Raw genomic sequence first — 20,936 nt, 5'->3', positions numbered from 1 at the left:
ACTTTTGATACCATCTGAGATTTGAACAATCGGGTGATTAATTCCTATAATCGATGTATGTTTAGATCGTTTGAATGCTTTTTTCTACACATTTTAGAAAGAGAGCGCAATAGCATTGCTGCGAACTAGAGCGAGAAAGCAACGGAGCACTGATCTTACATTTAAAATGAAATAAGACTCGGTGATCGTTATTGATTAATTTGTCAAATATATATTTTGTATTATATTTTAATAAGATTGTTTTGAGAATAACAATGCGATTTAGAAAGAGATAACATGATCGAGCGAGACAGATATATCGAGAGTAAGAAAAGAGAAAGAAAGGCGTGATGAGCTAGTCAAAGGTTTCTTGTTCATGCGTGTATAACAACTAAATACAATTATATAGTTTAATATTTGAATAATGCACAGGCGGCCTCCTCTCTTTTCTCCTTCCCCCTCTCTGTGTCTCTTTATCCCACCTCTTTTTTACTCTTCTACTCTGACAGTTTTCTGTGTGGCAGGTGTCTTCAGTAAATGCATTTCTCGTGTACAAATTGTTGCATTTCATAAATTATATTATATATATATCTTAGTGCGTGGTCTGCCAGACGGAGAGGGGAGAGAGTGAAAGAGAGAGAGCAAGAGAAAGGAGGGAATACCATATATCTATATTCTTGCCTGACCTTTCCGTTCATTTCTTTTCATTTCATTTCATTTCATTCTGTGTTATGTTTTTAAAGTTTGTTCAACAATTTGCGAATTCTACAAAATACCATAAACATCTATAATATACATCGATGTGTGTGTGTGCTTGTGTGCGTGTTTGTTTGTGGGTGTATTTCTTTGTGTGTGTGTGTGTGTTTGTTTGTGTGTGTGTGGGAGGTAAGAGCATTCCTTAGCCAGAGCAAGCCGTGCACAGCGGCAAATTATCCTCCACGGCAAACGTGCTCGCCGTAATGGGCGAGGCGCATTTCTGCAACAGAAATTAGAAAGCAAGATATTAGATATTGTTTGAGATTCTATTATTTACACAGAGAGAAACGCATTTCAAGGTTACTATTTAAGTTTGAGCAAACAAATTTCATTTTAAATTTATATTAAACACAAGACAAACATTATTCATTGTTGTGCGATAGTTAAAGAACAGAATCTACTTCTAGGCTGATTGATAAAAATTTTGACTGCGTACCCAAACCGATAAAAATCAAATAATAAGTAAGTGTAATTTTAAAGTTTTATTTTTGGGTCAGACTATAATAACTGCAGTATTTGTGATTGCTGAAATTTTGGTTGCGATCGGATAAATATTGTAGAAGTTCTTTAAGAAATACTTTTATACGGTTTTTAGTTTTATCGGCTGACAATCTGGTATATTTTTCACTCTATGGTATATTTCTAATGTAGTACTATAGCCAAATACCAAATATAGCATTTAGTATATTCCTAATATATTTACGGTATATCTATTTGGTATATTTTAACTATTTTTTTTGGTATATATTGATTATATCTCAAAGTCGAGCTCACTTCTCTGTAGCTTTCTTACTTGATTTGTTTTTAATTTAGTCAACTGCAATTTAACATTTCCAATATTGTTGCATAGTATAAGCATTATATTAATATTCGATTCTGAAATTGTTCATCTATTGTCGGCTCATAAATTCAGAAAATTGGTGATCGATATACACGAATCCGTTTCTCTTTGTATAGTATTTAAAGTATAAGCTCTTCAACGTTTCTCTCATTCTCTGTGTTGATTTCGCTCACCTTGCACTTGAAGCAATCGCGATGCCATTTGGCATTCAATGCAACAATGGCATTCTCCGTGATGGGCTGACTGCAGCCGGCGCATCGTGCCGCAAACAGTTGCTCAAAGTCGATGCGACAGTAGGGACGACCCTCGCGCTCATAGAACGAGGTGCCCACCAAAGGCTTCTTGCATGGTCCGCCACAGACGAAGCACTCCTCGTGCCACGTCTGTTCCATCGCCTTGATCGTGCGCTGAAAAGATTCAAATATATATCAAATATTATTTGTTGATCAGTTTTCGATAAGCGTTTAATCAGAGCCAATCAATCGAACAGACACACACTTAGACACTCAGACACACCCATCACATCCAATCAGCCGACGACCTTGTGGCATATATATTTATATATAGAATTTTGTGTGGGCGTCAAGTCAATGTTTAGGTTGTGATAATCGCACTATGAATGCTCTATTCTATTTATATTTATTTATTGACTCCCTGACATTGCTGCAGCCCTGGCAATTATATTCTGTCGACATCTTGTATAACTCTTTTATAAGAATCCATAATAGAATAGATGAATTAATGTATTTTTGCATTATCGTTTTGATAATATTGAAGTAGTTTTATAATTGAGTTATTAAAGAAGAATTTAAATTGATTTATTGATTATATGCTCTATTCTATTTTTATTCGACCAATGAAGAATTGAATTTTCATTTATTGACTCCCTGTCATTGCTGCAGCCCTGGAAATTGTGTTCAGTCGTCATCTTGTATGATTCTTTTATAAGAAGCAATAAATGCAGTCACAATAGAATAGATTAATGAATTTCTTTGAAATGGAAAACAATTTGCTGCTTTATCATTAAGATAATATTGAAGTAGGATTTATAATTGAGTTATAAAACAATAATTTGAATTGATATATGATCATTGATTAGCATAATAATACGCAATGTGAAAACTTGACTTATTTGACATTGATCGAAAGCAGATGCAGTTACATTATATAAATATAGATAGATTTAATCTGTGAATCATATTGCACACGCTTCAAGTTCAATCCTGACCTAACCCAAAATAAATGAGCATCATTAAGAATCTTGTACAATTTTTGCTCAGCATGAGACGACGAACAAATTTAGAATCATGTACAGCTGTTCACTAATTGCCCAATGAATAAACTGATTGTATCAGTTATTGCGATAGAGATAGCGATAGAGAGTTAGATAAATTCAGATAGAGATAGAGATAGAGAACTGATTGCTTGACTAGCTTGTAGCTGGATAAACAAGCTGTGCGAGTCATCATATAAATAGATATTATTATAATATCATTTGCTGTTCTCATATACGCTATGCATTACAAGTTTATTGGGTGTATATACTCGTACACAGAGAAGAAGCAGATGAAGCATATGAGGAAATGTTGACAATTTGACCATATAACAATTGCTGTTCATAAAACGCCAAAGTTTATGGCAAACAGACGACGCCTTGACAGACGATGTCATCAATGTTGATCTTGATGACTGTGCCCCATGCAATTGCGTATTTCGATCCGGAGAGGACAGAGAAGTGTGCCATGCAGTCGAATAGGAGGTGGTTTGAGTTTGGGCTGGTATAGACTTTACACTGTTGGAGAGCTAGTGTTTAATAGATGGAAACGATTTCACAGAGTGATTTGCGGTGAAGTTATGTAGTTGTTAAGTAGTTCGATGTAGGGTAAATAAATATAGAATAGCGGAGTACAAAGCTGGAGAGTTTGGTTATATAGAATTAAAGGTAGTAGAGATAGTATTGGATGTAAGAGCAGTCTTGTGGAGATTTGGGTAGTGAAGAATTTGGCAGAGGAACGTAGAGTCGAGGGTAATGGAGAGTTGGGTAGCTAAGCAGTCTAGTGTAGACTTAGGTGGAGGAGTTGAATAGTCGATAATTTCAATAGCCAAGAATTTGCATAGTAGAAAAATAGGTAGTGGAGAGTTTGGTAATGGTAGTTCGGTAACGCAGAGGTAGTGGAGATTTGAGTAGTGGGTAGTTGAATAGTGAAGAATTTGGATAGTGGAGAGTTTGGTTATATTGAATTCAAGGTAGTAGAGAATGGTTGTGGGGTAAGGGCAGTAAATAACAGTCTTGTGGAGATTCGGGTAGTGGAGAATTCAGCAATATAAACTGGCAGCGGAGAGCATATGTGTGGTGACAAATAGTAGAAAAGGGAAGAGTAAGCGTTAATGGAGAGTTGGGGAGCGGAGCAGTGTACAGAATTTGGGTTGTGGAGAGTCGTGCAGTAGATAGTTTGGTAGTGGAGAGTTTGACAATGAAGAGTTGGATAGTGAAGAGTTCGGTAGTGGATCATTTGATAGTGGAGAGTTGAGTAGAGGAGAGTTGGGTAGTGGAGAGTGGATTAGCGGAGTATTGGGCAATGGATAGTTGAGTAGTGGAGAATTTGGACATTGGAGTATTAGTGGAGTGGAGAGTTTGCAAGTGCAAAGTAGGAGTAGTGAAGAGTAGAGTAGGGAATTGGAAAGTAGGCTACTGAAGAGTGTGATAATGTAGAGTTGTGTAAGGTTCTAGCCCTTAAGTGTAGAGTGGGCTGGTGCAAAGATTTCACAGTGATTACAGAATATCTGGACAAAAGCTGCGCTGTGTTGAATAGTAATAGACTTGTGTATAGAACTCACCTCCAAGATGGGCTGCTTGCAGCCAAAGCAAGTGCCCGAATAGTTGCTCACAAAGCAATCGGAGCAGACGGGCTCGTCGCTCTGTATGTGGAAGGTGGCCTCGGTGATGGGGCGATTGCAGTCCTTGCAGGCAAAGTGCTCCGGATGCCAGGTCTTGCCCAGGGCCGTAATGATGCGTTGCTGTATGACCTCATTGCACTTGTGACAAATCGATGCCGGCTCCGACTGAGATTTTGGGAAGAGAGACAAACAAACATTGAAATGGAATTGGAAATGGAGTAATTAATATGAACATCACGTGGGAAAGGCGTTCAAATATTTCATAATGCTTCTTAAATGAATAACTAAATGACTGAATGAATGCCCCCTGAATGTGAGTGAATGTTGGGAGTACTGTTTTTATTTTTTTTTTTGTCTGATCTAAAGACTCGACGTACACACACTCACACAGTTATTGGCATGCCTTGAGTTCATAAACCGCAACAACACCGAAAGATTTGCGTAACTCAATGCAAATTCCAGAGTCGAGAGACCCCAATGTGGATTCCCCTAGACCCCTAGACCCCTCGAAAGCTCATAACTCAGACCGCAACACAAAGAACAATAATAATAATAATATATAATATGTATTTAATACTAAAATGATGAGCATCAGCATTAAATCATTTTTATTGCACATTATAAAGTAATGTGTGTTGTTGTTGTCCGGGGTTCATATCAAAAGATTGCCAGCGCGTTTATACGATGAACTTGCCTGATTTCGTATTTGTTTTTGAGGTGTGTTTTCTAGCAATTAATCTGGAAATCGTTGTTGTATAAGCAGCGCAAGTAACTCATTATTTGTATATGTATTTAGTATACCCGATTCTCATAGAGTAGAATGGTATTATAACTTTGGTCTGGTATATTCATTTGGTATATTTTTGAATATATATGTACTTGATCAGCGTCAACTTCTTTGTATATTTTTAACTTAATGGTATAATTTGAATGTATAGCTATACAATATACCAAATAATGCTTTTGGTATTTTTTTTTGTATTTTTGCGGAATATTTATTTGGTATATTTTAAAATTAATAGCGCTTCAAAATCTCGACTGTAGCTCTCCTACCTGTTTTAATGATAAATCAAATCTAATTGAGTTCCTATTTGCAAGAATTAAACGTGTAAATTTATGTTAAAGATTAAAGTTGGGTGATTAAAACGCTGCCGAGATTTTCCAACATTAACCTGATGACCATGTGTCATCGAAATGGGATGATTAAGTCATTTGTGAATCATTTTGAATTCCATTCTCCAAAAACAAAAATGAGAAGAAAGCATAAAACAACTTTAATCGGCAGAGTTAAGTTTGCAACGCCAAAAAGTAGGCAACGTTAATTTATGGCGAAATTAAAGAAAAATTGCAAATTCGCAGAAATTAAGTGCAAAGAAAACATTCATAAATATTAAAATGAATTACGGCCCAAAAAGTGCAGCAGCAGTTGAATTGCAATAATAAATGTTGTGCCTATGCCAAATTTGGGGGGCATTCCCAATTCCAGAAACGCGAGTTAATCGATATGCAGCGATAAGTTTAATCGTTTTTTTTTTTTTTCTTTAGTGTGTTCGCTAAGTCTTAAAAGTTGAAGTGAATGAATTATTGTTATTACAGTTAGAAGGCAATAAACATTAACAGCGGCAATAATAAACAATTTTGGCAATGCCGATCCATCACAATGGAGGTGAATTCAATTGAGTTGAGGTGTTTTTTTTTTTTGTCCGTGGCCAAAGCCTTACAAGTCGCAAGTCGCAATGTCTGCCAATTTTTTAATTTTTCTTTCGGGCCACCCACGACGGCGATTTAAGGCAAATGGCAAATGGTGTCAATGTTGCAACAAACAGTGCGAATTTGTTGAGTTCTCCGTTTGGATGTGATAACGCAATTTGAAATCAAAATGCACAATTTCGAATATTAAAATGAAAAATCGCAGCAGCTCGTAAATTAAAGGCAATTGCCCCGTCGACTGCACTTTTGTCGGGGGAATTCAATGAGTGTGTGTGTGTGTTCTCCAAATTTAATTTGCACGAATTAAACGCACATTAATTTCTCGACTGGCAAATTGTGGGCAGCGCACTCGCTATAGTTGTTGTTTTATGCCAGATGTGTAGCAGCAACAACATCAACATTTTGCATAGAAAAGGCAAAGACGACGACGACGACGACGACGACGACGACGACGTCTCACTTAGATCATCGCTAGAGTTAGAATTGAATTAAACAAATGAAACACTCAAACACTGAAACAGCAGCAGCCAAGAGAGCCGCAAATTGCGAGTGAGAGAGCGAAGTTTGCCCTACACAACAACAGGCAAGAGGCAGCTAAACGACAGCATTAAATTTAATGAACAATTTGGCGCTTAAAAACGAGCAAACAAAACACACACAAAAAAAAAAAAGAACACAATAAAAACAAGAAGCTAAAGGCATGAAAAAACAACAAACGATAAACGTACATTGAACCTTTACACACCGAAGTGCAAATACGCTGCTTAGACAAAGAACAATGGAAAACATCTCAACGAAAACGCAATGAGTTGGCAGCTCCAATTCCTCCCAGAGTTGGCAGCTCCAATTTGCAAGCGTATTGGTCACACTTTAATTTTATTATTGCTCGCTCTCTAACGTATTATTTAGCTTTTGCTTTTAATTTTCGCAAAGAGTTGGCATCTCCAATTTCACGCAGAGTTGACAGCTCCAATTTGACTGTACATTGGTCACACTTATTTTATTGTACAAGAAAAAACCATTTAATTTTATTATTGCTCAAATTCTTAGCTTTTGTTTTTAGTTTTCCTATTTATTTGTTTAATGCTTTAGTGGTTTTCAATTTGTTTAACTCGCGGGATTTCACCTGCTAAGCTAATTCATTAACAAAGGCAATAAACTCTTCTAATGATTCTAAGAACCATTTACTCAGCACGATGCCTCACAAAGCGAGCGTAGGCGACGTGAAATTACCCTGTCAAGTTTTTTTTTTTTTTTGATGTGAATATTATTTTTAAATTAATTAGAAGTGTTCATAACCTTTGATAATGTTAAATGTGAATGTCGTCACCATTTCTCTCTTAAAACTTGCAAGTTCACTGTACGCCGTTCTGTATAGCAAATTAAATATAACAAGAAATCTGCTCGACTTTGAGATACCCGCTACCAATTTAAAATAAAAGCTAAACAGTGCGGTATTATTCTTAAAATATACCAAATAGTATACCACAAAAATACTAAAACATACCGAAAGTCATAATTGGTATATTAACATCAAAATGTACCAGATTGTCAACCGAATAATATGCCTAAAAATACTAAAATATACTAAAGGGTCGGAATATGCCACAAACATACTAAAATATACACAATGCCTTATTTGGTATATCGTGGTCGAAATATACCAGATTGTCAACCATATAATAAACCTAAAAAATACTTATTTTAGTATTTTTATACTAAAAATAAAAATACTTATTTTAGTATTTTTATACTAAAAATAAAAATACTTATTTTAGTATTTTTTTAGGTTTATTATATGGTTGACAATCTGGTATATTTCGACCACGATATACCAAATATGGCATTCTGTATATTTTAGTATGTTTCTGGTATATTATTCGGTTGACAATCTGGCATATTTTGACCCTTTGGTTTGGTATATTACCAAAGGGTCGAAATAAGCCAGATTGTCAACCGAAGAATATACCTAAAAAGTACTAAAATATACAAAAGGGTTGAAATATGCCAGATTGTCAAACAAATTATATACCTAAAAATACTAAAATATACCAGAGGGTCGAAATATGCCAGATTGTCAACCGAATAATATACCAGAAACATACTAAAATATACAGAATGCCATATTTGGTATTTCGTGGTCGAAATATACCAGATTGTTAACCAAATAATAAACCTAAAAATACAAAAATATACCAAAGGGTCGAAATATGCCAGCTTGTCAACCAAATAATATACCTAAAAATACTAAAATATACCAGATTGTCAGCCCTTTTATTTATAAAAACAAATGCTAAGAAGCAGGATACGTGAATTATAAATAAACCGAAACTAAATGCACATTTGGAATATTACAAAACTAAACAACATTTAATAATAGCAAAGAAAAGCAATTGAAATAATTTCGAAGAAGTTGAATCAGAAATTTGATTGGAGGAAAAGTTTCTCAACGCACCTGAAGTGCAGTTCATTTTCATATTTTCATAGAATTCTGCGAGCTGTTATCAGTTAATTGCAACAATCAGAGAGCCGACGGCGCTGTTGCCAAGTTGCCAAGTGAAGCGACAACAACAACAAACAGAACAACAACAACAACAACAGCAATTAATAATAAGCGTAAACAATTTATGCCGGCATAGTTTTCCCCTTGAAAAGCCAACAACAACAACAACAACAATCGAACGAAGCAGGCAAACACTAACAACCATAATGAGGCGCTGCGAGGAAACCGCAATAATAAGTCAAAACAATTCATTTCGATTTGTATTTGTTGCTTATTCAAATGCGATAATTAAAATATTGCACAAATGAATCATACTCAAAGCAGAATCTATGTCTATCTATCTATGTGTAGGTGTTGGGCATAAAAAACAAAAACAAAAACAAAGGCAATTGTTGTAGTGCCATCAATCAGAGCTGTCAATCAACGGATTGGCCAAAACATAAAAAAGATCACTTAACATTTGGCATACAACAGAAGAAAGAAAATTGGATGGAAAGCGTAGGAAAATCAGGCAGCATATTGTACATAGAATCAATATCGATCGATAGATAATTCATTTATTTCAACTGCTGAAATTTGATAGGGCGAAATCTATGAATAGATTGCAGATCGATCAGCAATTCTTTTTTCAACTGAATGGAAAGTCAATCGATTGCAAATTGAAGTCTTTAAAACTGATATTAAAAGTTTATTTTGTATGTATGTTGTGCTCTTAAGTGTATTTTAATAGCTCAACGATTACAATATTTATTTTTATTTTTATTTTTATAGCTCTTTTACAGTGCATTGAAAATAATAATAATAGTATATAATATTTACTTAGTATTAAGTTTGCACAAAATGACTTTCACAAATCTATTCAAACAATTCCAGTTTTACATAAGATTATGACAGTTGAGAAAGCTTTGTCACAACTTTTAATGTAATGATACAATTTGATATTCAGAAAAATAAAATGCAACATTCGAAAGGAAGCAAATTGAAAACTCCAGAACTGATTTGAAATATTATTTTCTAAATATATTTGCTACTCTTTAGTGTATTTTATGGTATTTTTACTACTCTTTGTATTAAGATCGCATAAAATGACTATCACAAATCTTTTCAGTTTGAGAGCACAAAAAAATTCAGCTTCAAATAGGATTATGACAGTAAAGAAAACTTTCTTCAATTTTTTGCTTAATTAATCCAATTTTATATTCAGAAATATAAAAAGTAAGATTTAAAACTGCGTTCAAAACTTTTACTTTAATGATGCAAAAAACCAAAAACATTCGAAAGGAAGCAAAGTTTTTAGGTGTAGCATTTTATGGTTCTCGTTTTCAAAAATTCAAATATTTTACAATTTTATGATACTGGTTTAATAAATAAATTTTAAAAATTTATTATAGAGACATTACCGAAACAAGTTAGTTAAAGTATTTAAAGATTTACTTGGAAACCGAACCTGAAACTGAGCGTACTTAATGGAGAAATTAATCAATATGATATTTAAAGCAAACTCATTTCGGTTTTTGGTTAAGGAAAGTGAAAATGAATCATTCAGATCGATTGATTGCCAAATTAAGTATTGGAATGTAAGAAAAAGAAGAAGACAGCCAAATGATGTCAGAGAGCAGAGCTCCAAAAAAGAAAAAGAAAACGAAATAACAAAAACAATTCGATTATCGAGTTCTATGCGATCATCGTTAGATCTGGATCTGTGATCTCTTAGTTCAACTCAATTCGACTCGAATTCGAATTCGACTTGGAACTGTTTTCATTTTTTTTTCTTTGGAGTGTCACTTTTTGGCTTTCCCAGCTTGCGGACGTGGGACGTTAGCTCAAGTGTTTGTTGTCGACACTTGCAAAACATTATGTTATTTTATTTTATTGTATTTCATTTTTGTTTGGGAAAGTTTTCGTGTTCGCCCACTGAAGGTGGCCCAGGCCCAAAACTTCAACTATTGGAAATTGTTTTTTTTTTTTTTTTTTGGAATTGTTTTTCAATGGTGTGTGGTGTGCGTCTTTTATTTGTATGCTGTGGCTCTTTTCTTACGTTTAGTATTGATAATTAACATAAATACTAATATGGCAAAGTCGGGGCCAAATGAAGAGCCGAAGCAGAGGAAGAGGAAAAGGGGAGGAGGAGGTACTGTTGTTTGTGTGCGTGCTTTTTGGGTAGGCAGCTCGTAAAAAGCTCAAGAAAACGACAGTTTTGAGTTTGTTTTCTGTTTTTTAGTTTGTAACACTCGAAAATTCCACACGCTATGAATCTTACACCAACTTTGGCGTCGAGCGACACACACACACAGATAGACACAGACACAGACACAGACACTTCAAAGCAGCAGCAGCAGTAAACGGACGTGGCATGTGTGGCGTATACGTAATGCGGCAACCTGTTTGCAAGCCAAGTGAAGCGAGCGACCGCCCACGTGCCACAAACACACACACACACACAGACTCTATGAATGGAGATCTTCAAACTCTCCAAGTGTGTGTGCGTGTGTGTGTTGCATGTGGTTGGGGCAACAACAACAACGAAAACAACGAGAAACAGATGACAAACGATTCGAGTCGAAAGATTATCATCGAGACTCGCCATCGATCGCATTCCCCTTCCCCTTTTCCTTCCCCTGCCCCATTCTCCATCTCCTTCGCCTTCGTTAGATGATTTGTTTTGACTGATGCGTTATTTATGATTGTCCCAAAGGGATTTGCATAGATTTATTTCAGTTTTTTACTCACCATTTTTGTTGCTTCTTCTTCGTTTTGTTTTTCGCTTTTAGCCGCTTGACTTTCAATTTGTTTTATTATTTTTTTTGCGCTCTTTTTTTTTGCACCAGCGAGTGTAAAACTTTAACAACAACAACAAAAAAAAATACAAGTAATTAACTTGGTTTATTTAATGTATTGACAATTAGACGACGCTTGACGCAACGAGTGAAACGAACAAAAATTAACTCTAAATGATAAAAAAAAAACAAAAAAAAAACACAAAAATTAAATAAATAAAAAACAACAATGAAAGCAAAAATAGTGAGAGAAATAAATAAAAAATCAACGCTGTTGCCATGAGACAAAGCAGTGAAGCTTCGCTACAGCAAACCTAAAATATTATTGATTTATATGATTATAATTGAATCTCATTAGGATCGAAGGGGGCATCAAATGAATTTAGTAGTGAAACAGCATTTAATGAAATCAAGATTTTAAATTGTAATTTCTAAGAACTAAGTAGATTGTTCAAATTCATGAATTTTATAAATCCAAGTGCAAGATATTAAATGTCGCACTTCAACTATAATAACTATAATAACATGATCATTTGTAGAGAGAATTCTACTTTTTTATGACACTGATCTTTCTGAAGATTTGACTGCAAACAATGAAAACTTTAATAATAGGTTGACTGAGGGATGAATGACAATTTCTTAATCTGATTGTTCATTAAAGCAAAAGTACTGCAATAAATTGGCGATCAAATAAAGCTCAACATTTATACAGCTACGATCTTGTGATATTATTGAATAGCAAGTCTTGGGATTAAAAATATATATAAATGTGTTCATCACAGAGTTAATTATTGTTCTAGCAGCCCTCGCTGAGTTGTTCAGTTGAGCTACTGATTTTTTTTTTTTTTTTTCAACATAACAGTGAGAACGACGATGCATTGGAGGGCAACCTAGTTAGGCGCAATCTGTTGACACCGTGGGGGGTTGGTGGGGAGTGAAGTGTGTAGTGAAGGGGCGAGCAGTGAAGAGGTTGACAGACAGTCAGCAATGACAACAAATGAGGCGGCAGCTCAAAAGTCAAAGTCAAAACAAAATACACACACACAAACACACACACACAGACAGTCGCGCAACGAAATAGGCAGAAATGAGAATAACAACAATAAATGGGGGAAAAATAAATTCATATGAAATTAATAAACATCAAAAAATACAAAATTTCGTACAAATTTCAGTTGAGATTTTCCTTCGGGCAGCAACAACAACAAACACAAAAAAAGTAAGGAAAACGATAAATTGACTGGAAATCAACAAGAAGAAATCGAATTCAAAAAGATAACGGAAAGAGAGCACGACAGCAGGACAGCAGGAAGAATCCGTTAAGCCGTTTAACCGCTAATTCCAAAAACGAAAACAACAACAACAACAACTAAAAAAGAATAACAAACGAAAACCGTTTTTACTTGTGTTTGCAAATCGCAGAAACCGTAAACCGAACCGAACCGGCGAGCGTCGACCAAGAAACTGAAACCGAAACCGAAAACGCCGACGCCGACGAAGCAGCAAGCAGCGACAGCAGCAGCAGCAGCTGTAAGCAGCGCGGCAGCAGCAGCGATGGACGCCAGCAAATTGCTGACAGAAGGCAACGCGCGCAGGCGCCGCAACAGCGCAACAGCACCACGAACGCCAGGTGGCGCTAGCAGCATCAGGCAAAGGTGCGTAACAGTGACGAGTCGGCAAAGTCGCAACAACAATGTCGCCCCAGGACACACTTGCTCACGCCCACATCTGGACACGCCCAGGCCAATGGGCAAACCTTTGGCGGCGGCGCACGAACAGCTCGAGCTGCTGCTCACGCGCATTGAACGCGGCAGCGACGACACCAGTCAGCTGGGACAGCGACGTCGTGGGAACAAGCCGCCAGCGCGTGCCGTGCGCCGCCAGATGGCGCTTCCGCCACCGGTGCCAAATGCAACGCCGCTGAGCAGCGCCCGTTACAAGCAGAAGGAGCTGCAGCCATCAGAGTGCAGTCAACAACAACAGCAAGAGCAACAACAACAACAACAACAAGTGGTGCCGCTCGCCCATAATCCGCAGCTGCTGTTGCCGGCACAGCGGCGTGCGCTGCTCGAGCTGCTGTCGCATACGGAGCAGCCGCATGACCAGCACATCGTCCATATGCTGACGACTGGCCATGGCCATGGCGACGTCGACGTCGATGTCGACGCTAATGGTGATGTTGCCGGGGATCCATCGCGCAATGCCATGCGCCTCACGCTGCAGATGCTGTAAGTACACAATTGAACAATATGTATGCTAAATATTAATCTGCGCCCCCCAATAACAATAACAATAACAAATTCTGCTGCGCTGTCGACGTCTCGCAGTCGCAGCTGGCGTCGGTGTTCATTTCGTGTGTTCGCAAATGATGTCATCGGTCTCCACCATTCGCCTTCGTAGAGAGCAACGCGAAGCAGCGAACGCGCCTCTCTCTCCACACTCTCTCGCTCTCTTTGATTTTGCCAGTGTGCTTACACACACACACACACACACGCACACATACGCTTTGCGCAGCTGACGCCATCGACGACGACGTCGCTGCTTTGGTGGAGTTACTCACCCAAGAGCAGCGAAGTCGACTTCAATGTTCCGCGCGAACGTTTGCAAATAAAGCAGCAACAACAACAACAACAGTGACAAAGTTTTCGGCTCCTCTTGTTGTAGTTGCTGTTGTTGTTGCTATACCCCTTTTAGTAAGGGTGATAAAATGAGGAATGCTGGTGCTGTGAACAACATTTGCAAGTTGCTGCTGCATATCTAAACATCCTAAGCCTCTTAGCTCGGCTCTTGTCGAAGACTACAGCAACAAGTACTTGCCTTACTCGATAATTTAATTCAGTATTTCGTAATAGATTTAATATAATAATAAAAAAAAGACTGCAGCTATTATAACTAAAAAGCTTAAATTTGGTATCTTATATTTCAAAATCAAATTATTACAAGCAACAATTCTATTCGTATATAAATATCAAAAGTCTATGAGAGCTAAATACTTAAATTTGCAATATACAATAGTTCATTTTCTTTTTGTTTAAATTCTTTGTATTTTTTGCCACGTTTGTCAGGCCTATGTTAGAGCGCATATCTCTGACTCTATGAAAACTTGGGCTTTTAAATATGACATCTGATTTTACACTGTTCTTTAAAGTCTTTCGGAACCAACGTCACCTATAACATATTAATATTAAAAATGTGGGAATCTTTTCCTTTTGTCTGTAAATTTTGCTTGAAGAATTAGAAAATTAAAAACAAAGGAATCTTTCCTTTATGTCCGTAATTTTTAACGAAAGGTGTACAAAATTAAAAATACTTTTGCTAAAAGAAATAAAAAATGAAAAATATGCGAATCTTTCCCTTTTATACGAAATGTTTGCTAATCTTGACGGAATAAAGATTCTACTATAATCTTAAAGGATTAAAAAATATGGCAAATTTTAAACATTACTTTATTTAGTTTGCAATTCTTCTTAATCTCGAATCTTCAATAACATTTTTGAATTGTCGATATTCCAAAAGAGTTTTTTTTTAAAGGGTATCTCATAGTTGCGCATTAACAGTTTATTGTGTTGACGTGTTGTATTTTCGTTTTTGTTTGTCGCGCAGCGTTGTGATTAGAAATATTTACTACCGACTGCTACCTCTACACACACACACACACACACACACACACACATAATAGAGCACACATATTTGGTGCTGCTGTTCACCTGGCTTATCAACAGCGCCCATTGACAAGCGTCATCATTCGGTGTCGAACCTTAAAGTTGAACTTGACCCGCTAAGGAGACGCAACTCGCGACTATTGTTATTATGATACTTATGCCATTTCCTAGTTCAAAACTAGTTGACTTCATAATCACAATTGATGTCTCGTCGCTATCTATACTCCGCTATCAATCATCATCAACATGGGCTTTACATACATTTTGCTAGTTCAACGTTAACTAGACGACGGACAGCAGGGCAGACATTAGGAAATGAGTAATGAATTGATAAGCAACGATCCCACAAATAATGTTGAGTTATGTATACTATAGTCTAGGGCATCTGCTAGTCGGTCAAGCTTCAGCTTCAGCTTCAGTTCACATTACATTTTAATTACAGCTCTTGGCGTGTTAACATCGCAATGTTAACACTTCTCAGCCTGTCACATTAACATTGTGACAAGTTACAAACATTCGTTCCACTTGTCATTTAAATTATGCTTAAGCATTTATTAGCAACTTTGAAGTCATCGTTTTCAACTTGGAATTCGTGTTGTTCGTGTTATTCACAGATCTTTTCTTCATGTTTCTATTTTCAACAGTTACTGAATGAAGACCAAGTTTGTTTTTAATATTTGACTTGCTTTGTAGATCAATTTGCTTACATTAGTGTTGATGCTGTTTGTTTGTTATTGAAATGAACATTTATTTATAGATAAATTCAGCATTATGAAGAGCTTAAAATGTTTCTTATTGTATAGTTTCTTTATAAACTTTGTTATATTTAAATAAATCTTGATCTATTATTATACATATATGGCTTCGTTAAAGTTGGTTCTTTTACCAAAATTTCGAATTTTTCATAGTTTTCTTATGATATATGGATCTATGATTCTTTAATATCATTTTCGTTTAAGCTCATTTCATGTCTGAATTGTCAACTTAAGTGATTGTAGAGATTCTTTCAGAATGATTTTATAGTTTTATTTTTTATGGCATATTCTTTTTAGGGAATTTTTATGCGGGGTAAAGCTTAACCCTTTTTGGCACCAAAGTTGATTAAAGGCAAAATTGTAGTTACAACACAAAAACCAAGTCGCTATTATATTTTTCGATATCTTATAATTATTTCTTTTTCGTTCTACATAAGGTATAATTTTGTGCCTCCATAGTAATAAGTAGAAGGGAGCGTATCCGTATCCGATGTCGTTGCGATCGGATACAAATTGTATAAGATATTTAATAAGTTCTTTCCTTCTTACAACGGGTGTTAGTTGCTTTGGCTGACAATCTGGTATATTTTGTACGCTATGTAGTATTTTTGTGGTATATTAATTTGGTATATTTTAAGAGTAATACCGAATTGTTCTACTCTTACCCAAAATGGGTAGTGGGTATCTCATAGTCTAGCACACTCGACTGTAGCTGTTTTACTTGTTTTTTGTAGTTTAGTGAACTGTTCTTATGTCTGCATTTTAGCATAGACAAAGGTTTATAGTATAGTATTAGAATTATATTTAATATCATAATAATTTTAGTTTTATCACACATATCAGGATTCATAGATTTCTTAAGGCGATGCTGAAAGAGTAACCTAGATGATTATTATTAAGATTATTTACCATAATATGAGTAATATAATATTTTTATATCATCTATTTATTACGTTACAGAAACTAGCAAAAAGATCTATGATTAATGTTATCAATTCTTTAAGTGAACTCTATTTTAGAATACATTCTCTCATTCAGATCTTGTTATTTAACCCGTCAGCCCCTAATTCCCCTTATCGCCTGGAACAATGCTTCAACTCTTCTCATCTATAGGAATACTCACTATTTATATGCATACAAATGATATTATGCTGACGAGTTTACGTATTTCCAAAAAATTCGTACTTAGTTTGTACTTGAAAGCAAGTGAGAGAGAGAGAGAGAGAGAGATATGTAGAATACCCCGCGTTATATTCTCTTTAATTTTTCCCTCTCTCAGCGGTAGCACCTGAAGCAGAGCTATTTGGCAACTGTGTTGTTTCGTTATGTTTTTTTTGCAGTTTTTTTTGCGCTCGGCTGATATGAGGAATTCTCGTAATCAAATACTACGAGCAAAAGCCAAATAATCGACAACTGTTTGCAATTGAAATTCGCGCTGACTTTTGAGATAAAATTTGCACATTCTGTGAAAAATAGTTGTGCCGAGGAGGGAGGGGTAAAGGGACAGCTCTTTCTCTCTCTCTCTCTGTCCCTCTCTCTCTTCTTCCCTCTCCTTTCGCAATCAATTGAGCTTAAAATGCTAGAAACGAGGTCTCGATGACTAAACTCTATTTTGCTCTTTGTCATATTTCAATCGAGCGCTCCTTCCACTTATTGTTTTTGTTGTTGCTATTTGCTGCGCTTTATTTGTTTGATCAATAAATTTGCGCGTTCCCCTCCTACGTTCACCTCCCCCCCACCCCTCTGCTAAGCTATGTAAGAATCGTTGGATATGTCAGAGCTTGCCTCATCGCGGTGCGGTTTATTAATGAAACTGCTATTTCAATGTTCTCCTCTCTCCATTCACCTTTTTGTTTTTTTGTGTTGGTTTTTTGTCTTTAGCGTTTGCCATTTCCATTTTGCCCACTTTGATTGTGTCATATTATTTGCTCAGCTGCAAAAAGAACTGGAGTCCATAGATGACGATTAACATAGCAACCTTAACCCTGATGACCCAGACAGAAAGTTTGCAACATTTCAGACAAAGAATGTACACAAAATATCGAACTTTTGACTGCATTAACCGAGAAACTGAAGAATGTGCCAAGTTTATATCTTATCCGCAGTTTACAGTCGAACTTCGCTGCAGCAATTTGACAATTAGTATTGATAATTCCAGATTGGACTTTAGAAATATCTAAAGTAGCTTAGTTAACATTTGCTAGCTAAATATCCAAAATAGATTTGACGAGTTATCGATCACTGTGAACTTAACTATTTATTGAATACTAGAAAATAGTTCAAAGATATAATAATTTATTGATTGTAAGCTGAATATCCAAAATAGATTTAACGATTGATCGATTGCTAGATGAAAGATGTAAGAATAACAAATTATCGATCACTAGATGAGAGATGCAAAGTTTAACAATTTATCGATTGATATCTAAATATCTTAATTAGATTTAACAATTTATCAATTGCTGAGTCCTGTAAGATTTAAAAATTTGTCGACTACTAGATGAGATCTGTAGGAAATAAAAATTTATCGATGAGTATCCAAAAGAGATTTAACAATTGATCGATTGCCAGCTGAAAGCTGTTAGAATCAACAATTTATCGTTTGCCAACTGAATATCCAAAATAGAATTTGTCAATTGCCAGATGAATATCCAAATAGACTTACCAATATATCGAACTGTAAGATTAACAATTTATCGATTGTCTTCTGAATATCTGAAACAGATTTAACAATTTATCGAAAGTCACTAAAATTTGCTAGTTTATCAGTTTACATTTTGTACTTTATAGTCAGTTGAGACTGTGGCAAATTAATTAATTGCACTGCAAATTGAAGCTAATGAAATGCTTCTCGGCTGGCAAGTGAACTGACCTCACTCGAATTTGCAGGGTATACAAACAGTTAGCTATTTTTGACATTGGCCTTGAGACGCCTTTGCGCCTTTTGTGCCTTTTCTCCTCGCTTTGTTTTGATGAGCATTCTCTCTCTTACGCTCTCCTCCCTTCCTCTCCCCCTCTCTCCGTTTTCCACTGCGGGGAATTGCGTGTCGACAGGCCATATGAAACCCCAAAATGGAGACACGCTTCGGGACTCCCAAGGGGGCGGTTGGGTGGAGCGGCCATGCGATACTATGACGCTATCGGCGTGCGAGGCTGATGCAATTAGCCGGCCTGACTTCTCTCTCTCTCTCTCTCTCTCTCTCTTTCTCTGTGTGTGTGTGCTAATCATCCAAATGGCAAACAGCAACTTCGACTTGGAACGTTTTGCTTTTGATTTATTAGCGCCAATTTTGATGTTTATCCCAAAGTAACCTCACGTAACCATTCTCTTCTTCTTTCTCTCTCCTTCTCTATCTCTCTCATTGCAGTCCGCTGGCGCTGAAGCCCGGAAACTCACCGTATTGCAAACGCTTCTGGGCAGGTCATCGGTATCTCAAGGAACGCCAGAAGCTGCATCAACAACTCGAGCCGAACGATATGCGCTACAAAGAGGTGAAAATCTTGCGATCCTCCAAAGGCAAATTCTTTCTCTCGCAGACGCTTGAGGAAGAGTTGAAAGACGAGAAGCAGGTGCTGGATTTTATTGACTCGCAATTGTATCAAAGTCAACAAAAAGCGTTGACTCCCGAGCAGCGGGAGAGGCAACAGCAGGCGCTGGACGAACGTGCCGAGCTCGATCGGCAAAAGCAACAGGTGAGCGAGTGGCGTCGACGTCATCAGCAACACGAGCTGAAGAGGGCTAAGATCGAGGCCAATAAGTTGTTGGCCAAGCAAATGCGTGAGAAACCAGTTCAACGGCAACTGCAAGTTATTCCGGAGGAGGTCCACATGGATGGAGAGGAGACGCCACGTCCCTCAGCTGGACAATTGGCTATGCCGGAGGAGCTTAAGCAACTGTATCTGCAACGCCAACAGTTCCAGCAGCAGTGTCAACAGAGCAATCTCTACAACAATCCCAATTGCGCAGCGCCCTGGAAACTCTTTGCCAAGTATTCTATGCACATTTCCTTATCTATCTTCCTTATCTATTTCTTCTGCCACACAGCATTGCCAGCAATCTGAGCGCTCAGCTGACGTCGCAAGCCGATGATGAACTGCATCGCAGCATTGCAAATTACCTCAAGGATTTTGTGGCAACCGAAGCGCGTTTTGGCAATCAAAGCGAAGGCTAAGCTTGGAGTCTCAATCCATTCCCGTGATTTGAATCTTTCTCAATTCTTTTTTGGACTGTCCCTTAAACGTTTGTCTTCCTCTGTCCGCAAAGGGCACATCAAATTATTATGCAGCGTACGAACAAATTCAATGTACATTCGTTTCGATATGACCTTAGCACAAATTTTAAAACGGAATTTAATAAAAAGCCAAATGTTTGAAATAAGCAGACATGAGCATTACATTGGGAACAGATAAGGAAAATCTCTCTCACAATCTTATAAGTCTATATAACATACATATGAATAACATTCAACGGTTCACATACATTAAAAACAAATTCTCAACTTGGAAAAACACCTAATTTAACTTGTCTCAATGCGCACTATCTGCATGCCAAAAATCATTCGAATCGTCTTTTTAGTTTTCCAGTTATACTCGATTTTGTAATTTTCACCCTTTTCTTAAAAAAATATTTTGCCTGCATCAAAAGTGTGCTACAAAATCAAGTGGTTGTTGTTGTACACGATGTTGTTGTTGCTGTTGTTGCTGTTGTTGTAGTTGGATTAGTTCAGCAGTTGTTGGTGGGTGGCTTTGTCGTTGGCCACTCGAATCGCGAACAGCTAAAAATTGTCAAATCAGCAGGTGAAATACCAGGCGAACAGAAATCAGCAGCAAGCAGAAACACCAAAAGTCACCTGCTACCTAAAAATAATGTTGCATACTTTCAGGGTCAGTCAAATAACGCTGCAAATTTGATAGGTAATATTTATGTTGCATACTTTTAGGATGAGCTAAGTAAGCGAAAATTACTGAAACATTGCATACTTTTATGGGCCTGCAAGTGAATTATCTTCATGGAAAAATGCTCATAACTTGGCCATATTCTGTCACACTTTGTCC

The 20,936-nt window shown here is 36.8% G+C and overlaps 2 protein-coding genes across 3 annotated transcripts; one reads left to right on the top strand and one right to left on the bottom strand.

Annotated features, from left to right (window-relative positions):
• Window positions 1-194: 194 nt before the first annotated feature.
• Window positions 195-12,923, bottom strand: LOC132797244 (transforming growth factor beta-1-induced transcript 1 protein). Of its 2 annotated transcripts, none has more exons than XM_060808865.1 (5): window positions 12,868-12,923; window positions 11,418-11,526; window positions 4,415-4,639; window positions 1,750-1,983; window positions 195-955 (listed from the first exon to the last, which is right to left on the bottom strand). In XM_060808865.1, the coding sequence occupies exons 2-5, from the start codon at window positions 11,418-11,420 to the stop codon at window positions 878-880; spliced, it is 540 nt and encodes a 179-aa protein (XP_060664848.1). In that variant the 5' UTR covers window positions 11,421-11,526; window positions 12,868-12,923; the 3' UTR covers window positions 195-877. The 2 variants fall into 2 exon arrangements, with proteins under 2 accessions (XP_060664848.1, XP_060664847.1); XM_060808864.1 differs by lacking the exon at window positions 12,868-12,923 and adding an exon at window positions 12,631-12,728.
• A 95-nt stretch (window positions 12,924-13,018) lies between these two features.
• On the top strand, window positions 13,019-20,259 carry LOC132797243 (putative mediator of RNA polymerase II transcription subunit 26). Its single transcript, XM_060808863.1, has 3 exons — window positions 13,019-13,692; window positions 19,250-19,870; window positions 19,927-20,259. The coding sequence occupies exons 1-3, from the start codon at window positions 13,019-13,021 to the stop codon at window positions 20,051-20,053; spliced, it is 1,422 nt and encodes a 473-aa protein (XP_060664846.1). The 3' UTR covers window positions 20,054-20,259.
• The last annotated feature ends 677 nt before the right edge of the window (window positions 20,260-20,936 follow it).

Source organism: Drosophila nasuta, chromosome X, assembly GCF_023558535.2.
Source record: "Drosophila nasuta strain 15112-1781.00 chromosome X, ASM2355853v1, whole genome shotgun sequence".
Taxonomy (NCBI): domain Eukaryota; kingdom Metazoa; phylum Arthropoda; class Insecta; order Diptera; family Drosophilidae; genus Drosophila; species Drosophila nasuta.
Note: the sequence above shows the minus strand (reverse complement) of the source record. Positions and strands in the feature narration are given on the sequence as shown.

Excerpts from the sequence above, each read along its gene's own strand:
- LOC132797244 (XM_060808865.1), bottom strand. Across the intron at positions 1,984-4,414 it reads GCAAGCAGCCCATCTTGGAG|CGCACGATCAAGGCGATGGA; the intron begins GTGAGTTCTATA and ends GAATCTTTTCAG. Across the intron at positions 956-1,749 it reads GCGATTGCTTCAAGTGCAAG|AAATGCGCCTCGCCCATTAC; the intron begins GTGAGCGAAATC and ends TTTCTGTTGCAG.
- LOC132797243 (XM_060808863.1), top strand. The coding sequence starts at position 13,019 with ATGGACGCCAGCAAATTGCTGACAGAAGGCAACGCGCGCAGGCGCCGC. Across the intron at positions 13,693-19,249 it reads CGCCTCACGCTGCAGATGCT|TCCGCTGGCGCTGAAGCCCG; the intron begins GTAAGTACACAA and ends CTCTCATTGCAG. Across the intron at positions 19,871-19,926 it reads CCCTGGAAACTCTTTGCCAA|CATTGCCAGCAATCTGAGCG; the intron begins GTATTCTATGCA and ends TCTGCCACACAG.